The following is a 10,299-nucleotide window of genomic DNA, read 5'->3' as shown; positions in this document are numbered from 1 at the left end:
TTACCTACAAGTTAGAAAGAGTCTCCCCACACTTAGACTGTGCAGTTCAGTTTGGTTTTTGACCCAAGAATTAAGGAAGAGATTTCAGTGGAATTTTCTGTATTATGAGAGTTTTCCCAGTCCACTCCTCACAGACACCGATAGAGGCAAAGATTTTATCTAGAGGTTCATATTTCTCATCAGACTCATGGTGGCTTAAAGGAGAACATTAGAGCAGGTTAGAGCATATATAGCTAGGTAACCTTCACCGCCAGTGCATGCTCAGAACTCAATGTGTCCTGAGTACTTCAGTTGAGGAAAGAAGCATGAAGTGGCTTGGACTCCTGGGGCTGGTAGCTCTTTCAGAGTGCATAGTCATGTAAGTGTGGGGACTATAAGTGACATTGTCCCTTTTTTTTGGTTTTTTATTCTCATCCTCTTATTCTTTCACCTGTCAGGATTACAAGGGAATGTAATCACTCCCTGACAGTCTAAAGTCAACTCTCACTTGTTGATAAGTACCTTGCCACTGATTCCGTGAGGCTCTAGGCTCTCCAGGCAATCCTGTAGGATCGCAGAACTCTTGGGTTCCAGCAACATCATGTCCTACATAAGACTGCATTCCTTGAAATTGTTCAGTGTGCAACCTATGCAGCTGTAGGTGTGATCCAAAGAAACAACATTTCTCCTGTATGTGGTTCTAAATCTCCTCTCTGGTCTCTCTTCATTTCTGTGTGAATATGTCTGTGCCTTCAACTCTGTATCTCTCTAGTTTATCTATCTCTTCAGATGTCTCTGTGTATGCAGAACTCTCTTAGATTTTTTCCTTTTTAAAACATTCTTCTTGGCGTCTCTTAACCTCCTTAATTCATTCCCCATTTCCTGACCTCGTCTCTTCTGCTTGAGCCCAGAAGAAAGATCAGTAGTACTATTTCTCTGTTCTCTTAGCCCTAACAAGCAGTGTGACCACAGCCAAGTCTGCAACTCCCTGCATTTCAAATTTCTCCCCTGTTTAAAGAGGATGATGAACCCCTTCTACTTCCCTCCTCGAGGTTCCTTGAAAAGGATACAGTGGGATGGCCACAGCAATGATAATGGCTGACATTGCTGAGACTTCCTATATATCAGGTGCATTATATCCATCATCTCACTTACTATCTAAGCCATTCTATGTGGGGGGCGGAGGTGGGGATTATTATAGTCCATCTTTTTACTGACGGGGATATTGAAACTTCAAATGGTCATATGCCTTACCCAAAATTATGCAACAGAACCTGTGTTCAGGCCTAGGTCTTTGCCATGGTTATTACGTGGCATCCTGATAATAAGGTGACACTCATAAAAATGCCTGGAAAATACACAGTGCCGTTACAACGTCAGGTACGACAGTCTATATAACACAGACAGCTGATTGCTGGCCTTTCTTTGTTTTCTTTTCCTCATGGCTGGTGAAAGAATCCCTGTTACACAAGTGAAGACCATGCCAGAAACCCTACGGGGAAGAAGTTTGCTGCCAAATTTCTCTGAGGAACACCCTTACAGCCAGTCCCAGAATGACACTAAGGACCAAAACATAGCTTATCATCCCCTGAGGAACTACAAGGATGTGAGTGTGGGAGGATGGTGCTCCACAGCGCCCCCTGGTGCTCTGGCATTGCACTGAGGTTCAAAAGGAGATGCCAGTGGGGTTGTTGGGGCTGCGGCTCCTGCAGGAGGCAGAAACATGGGGGAACAGGGACCCTTCTCCTCTCCCAGAGGAGAAGGCAGTGTCATTGTCAACTCTTGGTCTGTGGTGACTGGGCCCAGCAATGACCAGGGGGCAGATAAACATCCATTTCTGTGCCAAAGGTGTTTCATTAGTTTGAGGGAGATTGTTCTTTCTGAACTAAGTGAGCCACTCAGTTACAGATGAAGGGTGAGCCATGCCAATCAAAAACCAAAGGCAAGTGCAAATCAAGTGTGAAATCCAAGGCAGAGCAAGTTCAGTCTCAGGAGATCCAAGAGCAATACTGGTAAAAATTACTGAGTCCTCATAATCCTTTACTGATTATAAAGGTCTAATCTCTTCTTCAAGAATGCACAGGCCATCCTGAGAGATGGGGAGAGGGTAAATACATGTCTAAATACAGGGCCAGCTGAGTGCTGTTGTTCAGACATGATCTGAGATTAGAATCAGTGGCCTGGGAGGACCTAGGAGAAGAAGGAGCTCACACTGGACATAGAGGGGAGACTGGAGGGCTTCTCAAATGAAGACACCAGTCCGAGTAGAGGCTGTGAGGTTGGGCGCTTGGAAAGTGATTTCAGGAGACCTGGGAAACCCAGCAGGAGGCAGTACTCGAGGAATCGTGGGTGGAATGGGGGTGGACAGGCAGCCAGGTCTGCCTTAACCATCCCTCTCCGGCCCCTGTAGTACATCTATGTCGGCACCATCGCCATTGGAACGCCCCCTCAGGAGTTCACCGTCCTGTTTGACACCGGCTCCTCTGACCTGTGGGTGCCCTCCATTGTCTGCCACAGTTTGAGCTGCTGTGAGTACGCCCTCCCCACCCTCCGCCTCTTGTGCTTGCCCTCCCACCCTGCTGTCTGTCTTCGGCACTTGAAGGGTAATCATCTGTTGTGTCTGCAGTGACACACAATGTCTTCAACCCTTTCAAGTCCACCACCTTCAAGCTGTTGGAAAACCCCGTTGACCTCATGTATCACTCTGGGAGGATAAAAGGAGTCCTTGGCCAAGACATCATTCAGGTAATCTGGAAACCAGAAGCTTCTGGCCCTGGGAGCAACTGCTGCTTACAAAAGAGATGCAGGACCAGCTGGGAGGGTCTGTGCTTCCCAAAGTCCCCTAATGGCTGTATGTCTGCCTGGATGGACTCTGTCCTTGGGGAGAAAACACCCCTGCTGACACACAAACTCCCCATGGCTAATGCAGAGAGTGACTTGGGGTGTGGATTTGCAGCTTCTTTGCCTGTGAGGAGCCCAAGGTTCATTTTGGTGTCAGGTGAGAGAGTTGGGGGAAAAGCACTTTTATATTCTCAGACTGTGCTAGGCATTTTCATGGTAATAACTGGTTTAAAGTGAAAGTGTTAGTGAAGGTCCCAGACTCTGGTCACCTGCTGTGAAGAGCCAACTTATTGGAAAATCCCTGATGCTGGGAAAGATTCAGGGCAAGAGGAGAAGAGGGTGACAGAGGATGAGAGGTTGGATGACATCTCTGACTCAATGGACGTGAGTTTGAGCAACCTCTAGGCAATAGTGAAGGACATGGAAGCCTTGTGTGCTGCAGTTCCTGGGGTTGCAAAGAGTCAGACATGACTTAGCCACTGAATGATAAGAAACTTGTTCAATCCTGCAACAACTCTACACAGCAAACACTATGATTAACTCATGATATAGATGAGGGAAATGAGGTGCAGAGAATAAAGGCCTTGCCAATGTCACACATGTGCTAAGCAGGTGAGCTGGGCTGGCTAGTCAGGACTCAGGCAGGTGTGGGTTTTTTGGGGAGAGGATAAAACTGCCTGGGACCCTGGGGGCAGCCCAGGGCTTCAGGTATCCAGGCAGGGAAAGCAAGAGGCCACATATGTGGGAGGGTCCTGATAAATGGGTTCTCACTTTCGAGGGTCTTTGAGAGTCTAATAAATGTATGACGTGCCTTCCCCAAAATGTCTGAATATTCCACACTCCCTGACTCCCCAAGACACATGTACACACATATCCCTAAAATTTAGTTTCCCAGGCAGACTTTTCATGAGAACCCTGCCAGCGACATTGTATAAAGGGCTTCTGTCTTCTGGGCAGATGCAGAATTCAGTCCGTTTCTGTCCTCAGATCATAGTAATGTTGAAGAGAAGACTACCCTGCTTTCTACTCATTTTGTCCACAAGGGGGAACCATTCAGTCCTGTCCTGAGGCTTGGTCGCCCCACTTGTACAGAAGGCATGAGGCCAATCTGACTTACTCAGATGGTGTTTGCAGGAGAAGCAGGTGTTGTTAAAATCAACAGCCCCACACAAATGGAATCCGAATTCCTCTCCCAGCTTGGTCTAACTGTTTGAGGCCAAGGCAGGGCACAGCCAGGCCTCAGGTCCTTTATGTGGGAACACTCTCCTCTCCTGGGCTTCCCTTGTGACTCAGCTGGTAAAGTTTCTGCCTGCAGTGTAGGAGACCTGGGTTCAATCCCTGGGTTGGGAAGATCCCATAGAGAAGGGAAAGGCTACCCACTCCAGAATTCTGTCCTGGAGAATTCCACAGACTGCATACTCCTTGGGGTCACACAGAGTCAGACACGACTGAGCAACAAAGTTACTCTCCTCTCCCACAGATTGGGAACCGTCTCCACTTCACCCAGACCTTTGCCATGAGCGAGAAGCAATCCAGACAAGTTTTTCTCACTGCACCTTTTGATGGCATCCTGGGCCTGGGCTTCCCCAGCCTCGCCATTGAAGGAACCACCCCGCTCTTTGACAACCTGAAGAACCTCGGACTTATTCCTCACCCGCTCTTTGCCTTCTACTTGAGCAGGTAAATCTGAGATGACAAAAACCCTCTCCAAATCAGCTGAAAGATGTTTTTATTTGCATGAAAAATTATAGAGCACTTGAGGGCAGTGGCTTGGCCCAGGGAGTAGGAGGAAGGGGGAGAGCAATGGAAGGTATCAGGGTACGAGTTGGAAGAAGGGCATCTGGATTTGCTGTGGATTTGATATGGAAAGATGCAGAGGAATGGTGGGAATGTTTCCTTTCTCACTAACATTGCACCAGGAGCCCAGGACCAGCTACACAGTTGGCTGGAGCCAGTTGAAAATGCAAATGCATGACCCCTTGTTCAACAAATGTTAGGAATTTCAAGAGAGGTTAACAGAGCTTGGGGCCTGCTGAGTGTGGGGCCTCATGGTCGGCACAGGTCATAGGCCAGTGATGCCAACAGTGGGTGGCCCTGAACTCATGCCCTTAGTGCCCTTGGGCCTGGAAGTTTTGAAAAATGAAAGGCGAGGCAAGGGGGACCCAGACTCCTCTAGCACGGAGTCCTCTGAGGGGATCTCTGAGCAGTCAGGGGAGGCAACCAGGTCCTCTTCAGAAAGTTGGGTGGTCAGAGCCAGGCCAGACTTCAAACTTCTGTGGCACTGATTAGATGGTGACAGGCCTGGGTCAGGTACTCAACCCCTCAGCTCCTCAATGTCCACATCTGTAAAATGGGGACTGTAGTGGTGTCTCTGCTGGGTGGAGAAGCACAGCCCTCAGACAGTGCTGGCGTTACTCTCCTCCCAAGAACCCCCCTCTCTCTTCTCTCGACAGCCGGAGGGAGAATGGCAGTGTGGTGATGTTTGGTGGGGTGGACCACTCCTACCACACGGGAAAGCTCAACTGGGTACCAGTGTCCCGAACCCACTACTGGCAGATATCCATGGAGCGGTAAGCCTCGCCCTCCGAGGGCCACTCTAGCAGTGCTCCCGCACGGGTGCAGTGACACATGTAGACACACACACAGATTTAACACAGACACAATCTCACACACAGACATGTCCACAAACAAAGACACGCATATAAACACACACAAGACACGTTTAACACCCTCATAGGCACACATATCAACATGCACAGGCACGCAGATATACACACTCATGGCCAGACACAAGCTCAGAGACACACAACCACACACACAAGAAAACATACACACACCACCCAAGGGATCATAATCACCCTGATCTCCTGACCAGCCCCCTGTCCAGGGTCCTGAAAGGGTCCAGAGAGGTCTGTGCAGCTCGGGAAAGGCTGTACCCACCCCACTGTGAGGTGGGCAGCAGGGTTAGAGGACCTGACCGTGCGGTGAAAAGAGGATCAGGGAGAATTTCACCAGCCTGAACAGGGTTGTGTTCAGATGACCAACTGTCCGGGGCTTCCCGGGATCGAGAAGGTTCTTAGTACACAGAACTGCCAGTTTAAAAGCAAGGAAAGTCCTAGACAAACAAGGAAAACTCGATCCATAGAGAAGCTACCTAGCAGTGGGGAGAGGTTGGCTGCAGTCCTGAGACCTGAGAGCACCTCTTACAAAGAGACACTTTCTCTCTTTGAAGGTACCTACCTGCTTTCTGGGGCGCACAGTGGGGCAGGAGTTGTTTCAGAGAGAATCAGGGAGCTGGGATCCAGGAGTGGCCTGATAACAAGGGGCAGTAATTGATGGCATTCTGTGTCATCCCTCAGACAAAAGCTTTCCTGTCCTTTGGAGCCCTCTGGGTTAGATTGAGCATCCCCTGACTGGGGCCTTCAGTGTCTGAGCCAGATAAGCGGCTGGTGCTCGGAGACCCCCTCTCTCAGGGCAGTTTATGTCTCCCCACAACCACTCCAAGAATCTGGGGCCCCAGGGAAGCTCCATCTTCACTATGTGGGTTGACCCATAGTTGATTCGTCAGACACTAGATATAGGTCTCTGGGTGTTCTTCATTCATTCACTCAGCAAACATACACTTGCATCCCTTGTAGGCTGGGCACTTGGGGGAGGCACTGAGGATAAACTTGCCCTCACATCTAGTGAGGCAGACTCACATGAAGCGAGTCACACACCCAGTGAATTACCACCTTGGTACATGCTAGACATGAGGAAGTGTCTACAGAGACTGAGCAAGACAGAAGCCTGATCTAGTCTAGGGTGAAGACTTTCCTGCCAAAGTGACAATTAAGCAGGAATCTGGAAGATGCGGAGAAATTAGCTAGACAAGGGGGTTGGGGGTCTTCTAGGAAGGGCAACCAACGGGTGCTAAGGCCATGAGGCCTGAAAGAGGCTGGTGCATTCAAGAACTGAAAGGAAGTCAAAGAAGGGGACATGACCAGAGCAAAGAAAACAGCGAAGGGCAAGAGCTGAAGGGCTGTTCAGGAGATGGTCAGGGAGGGGGCAGTCGTGGGGGAGACTTCAGAGTGACTGTGGTGCTACTTTGTCCCACTCTCTCTCAGCATCTCCATGAACGGGAAGGTGATTGCTTGTAAACGCGGCTGCCAGGCTATCATGGATACTGGGAGTACATACCTGCTTGGCCCAAGTAGACGCATCACCAGAATCCACAGGCTCATCCGCATCAGGCCCTTAGGTAGTCTGCAGGTGAGGGGTCATGCCACACGGTTGCTTCCAGCCTCCCCAGACAACAAGGATCAGCTGAGCTGACCTCTCTCCCTCTTTCTCTGACAGTACACAGTTCCATGTAACACCACCAGCACCCTGCCTCCTCTCATCTTCACTATCAAGGGCATCGACTACCCAGTGCCTGCTCAAGCCTACATTTATGAGGTGAGGGTGCCAATCTTGAAGGGTAGTTCTCAAATCTGGGACTTGCAGGAACCCTAGGGAATTGCAGGAACCCTTGGGTTGTGCTGAGAAGAGGACCCCCTCTGCAGGCCAAGTGAATCCATGGCAGATGCTGCTGTGCTCCTGTGGCTGGGCCAGAGCCTCCCACAAAACCAACCCCGTGAGAGTAAAGGGCAGTCTGGGACATCCATCCTCTTGAAATACATGTGCAGATACCACTCCGTGCTCACCTGGTGGGAGTCACAAGGAGAGGGGAACACTAAGGGCCTCAGCTTCAGTTCAACCAGAGACCTCAGATGCATGAACACGGAAAGTCAGCTCTAGCAATCCCTGAAATATACCAAGTGACAAGAAGGATGGCTGGGGGCAGTCCCAGTGTGCTGTGCCACCACAGGGGTTAACAGTTTCCCTTCCCATCTTCAAGGTGTCCAGGTTGGGATGATATATTACATGGTAACCCTGTAGTTCCCAGGTGCAACTTCCCCTTGCTAAGCCCCACCACCCCCTTGGTGAGTTGGGGTACCGACCCCTCTGTGGGCAGGTGGGTTGTTAAGGTGAATAAAGGGTGCACAGTGACTGCTCAGCCCCAGCACAGGGTGGAGGGTTCATGTCAGCTCCTTGTGGGAGTTGAGAGCAGGCTGATGGGCTCAAAGAAGGCTTTGAGGAAGAAAGCAAGCTTTAGTAATTCTAAACCCTCAGCCTCATGGAGGAATGAGGAAGCCTGCTTGGGATGAGGCAAATCTATACCGGATTCCATGCAAATGGCACCCCTGGAGCCTGTGCAAATTGGCACCGGGGGCAGATTAGGGGTGATGAGGGCTACAGACTCAGGGAGCATCAGGGTGTCACCCAACCCAGCCTGGAGTGGCCAGGGAGGGTGAGGGTGTGTCCAAGAAGACTTCCTAGAGGATCTGAGTGAAGTCTTAAAGACAAGGGTTGTGGGGAACAGGAAGAAGAAAAGGCATTCTCTGCAGAGAAATGAGTGAGCAGAGGTCAGAAGGAAAGGAACAGCAGAGTGTGAGGGAACTTTGGGCCATTATTACTGGTTTTGTTTAATTCATTGAAGTATTTTTCATTTACAATGTGTTAAATCCTGCTGTACAGCAAAGTGGCAGTTACACATATACATATATGTATTTTTCATATTTTTTCCATTATACTTTATCTTGGGATATTGACTATAGTTTCCTGTGCTAGCAGGACCTTGTTGTTTATCCATCCTCCCTATATTAGCTTGCATTTGATAATCTCAAACACCCAATTCTCCCCTCCATCACCCCAGGCTTCATAGAAACCATAGGTCTTGGCCTTTCTTGTTCTTGGGTGAACCCTGACTCATGCAGCTGCTGAGACACACACTTGACTCTTATCAAAGGAGGGATATGAATCCGAGAAGCTTCCAGCTCTGGATCTTGATTGGGGAAAGCTGGTAGGGGCTCAGACTGACTGGTTTGTATTTCCCTCTCCCCCAGGGTTCTGAGGGGCTCTGCTACAGCACCTTTCGGAACGGTAAAGTGCGTAAGAATGAGGCGGAGACCTGGGTCCTGGGTAACGTCTTCCTGAGGCTGTACTTCTCAGTTTACGATCTGGAAAAGTACAGGATTGGCCTGGCTCCTGCAGTGTAAATCCAGGCTGCTCCAGGAATCAATCAGGCTCATACCAAACACACACTCACTCACACGTAGGGCACTCTGGCCCAGGGATGCTGGTGAATTGTTCTTGGTGCTCTGCAAAGCCCTAGTCTCAGTAAAGGGTAAAGGATTTGGGGATTTCCTTGATGGCTCAGTGGTAGGGAATCCGCTTGCTAATGTGGAAGACAGGGGTTCAATCCCTGATATGGGAATTTCCCACGTGTTGTGGAACAACTATGCCCCTGCGCCACAACCATTGAGTCCATTCTGGGATCCTGAGTCTGGGAGCCACAATCACTGCGCCCACATCGCACAGCTACTGAGGCCCGAAGGTGCTCTAATGCCTGCCCTGCAACAAGAGAAGCCACCAGAGTGAGAAGTCCACACTGCAACCAGAGAGTCGCTCCTACTAGCCACAATTATAGAAAACAGAAGCCTCAACAGTGAAGAATACCCAGCACAGTCAAAAAAAACTAAGTAATAAGAAAAATTATTTTTAAGAAAAGAATAAAGATTTCATCTCAATGGTGGTGATATGGATGGGGGTCTCTCTTTGGGTTGAGGGTTGCCGTGCATCATACCCAGACAGGACCTAAAATCAAGTCTGAACCACAACTGAGAGGATCCCGACTCTAGCTGGACTTCAAGAAAGGGGAGACCTATTGGAAGGACCCTGGGGATCCAGGATGCAGGAACCAGAGCAGATTCAAAGATCTCAGTGACTATTGTTGTTGTTCAGTCAGGAAGTCATGTCCCACTCTGTGGGATCCTATGAACTGCAGCATGCCAGGCTTCCCTGTCCATCACCCACTTCTGGTGTTTGCTCACACGTATGTCCATCGAGTCAGTGATCCCATCAAACCACCTCATTCTCTGTCATCCTTTCTCCTCCTGCCTTCAGTCTTTCCCAGCATCAGGGTCTTTTCTATTGAGTCAGCTCTTCACATCAGGTGGTCAAAGTTTTGGAGCTTCTGCTTCAGCATCAGACGTGCCAATGAATATTTAGGACTGATTTCCCTTAGGATGGACTGGTTGGCACTCCTTACAGCCCAAGGGACTCTCAAGCGCCTTCTCCAACACCACAGGTCAAAAGCATCAATTGTTAGGCTCTCAGCCTTCTTTATGGACCAACCCTCACATGCATACATGACTACTGGAAAAACCATAACTTTGACTATTCAGACCTTTGTCAGTAAAGTGATGTCTCTGCTTTTTAATATACTGTCTAGGTTTGTCAGAGCTATCCTTCCAAAGAGCAAGTGTCTTTTAATTTCATGGCTGCAGTCACCATCTGTAGTGATTTTGGAGCCCAAGGAAATAAAGTCTGTCACTGCCTCCATTGTTTCCCCATCTATTTGCCATGAAGTGATGGGACCAGATGCCATGATCTTTG

The 10,299-nt window shown here is 49.4% G+C and overlaps 1 protein-coding gene across 1 annotated transcript; it reads left to right on the top strand.

Moving 5' to 3' along the window:
• Nucleotides 1-305: 305 nt before the first annotated feature.
• LOC145522747 (pregnancy-associated glycoprotein 2-like) lies at nt 306-10,041 on the top strand. The gene is made up of 9 exons (XM_081531730.1): nt 306-358; nt 1,435-1,585; nt 2,390-2,507; nt 2,606-2,724; nt 4,301-4,500; nt 5,274-5,390; nt 6,927-7,071; nt 7,159-7,257; nt 8,748-10,041. The coding sequence occupies exons 1-9, from the start codon at nt 306-308 to the stop codon at nt 8,898-8,900; spliced, it is 1,155 nt and encodes a 384-aa protein (XP_081387856.1). The 3' UTR covers nt 8,901-10,041.
• Nucleotides 10,042-10,299: the final 258 nt, after the last annotated feature.

Source organism: Giraffa tippelskirchi, chromosome 10 (assembly GCF_054371585.1).
Source record: "Giraffa tippelskirchi isolate mGirTip1 chromosome 10, T2T-mGirTip1v1.2.pri, whole genome shotgun sequence".
Lineage (NCBI taxonomy): Eukaryota > Metazoa > Chordata > Mammalia > Artiodactyla > Giraffidae > Giraffa > Giraffa tippelskirchi.
This window is presented reverse-complemented; position numbering and strand designations above follow the sequence as displayed.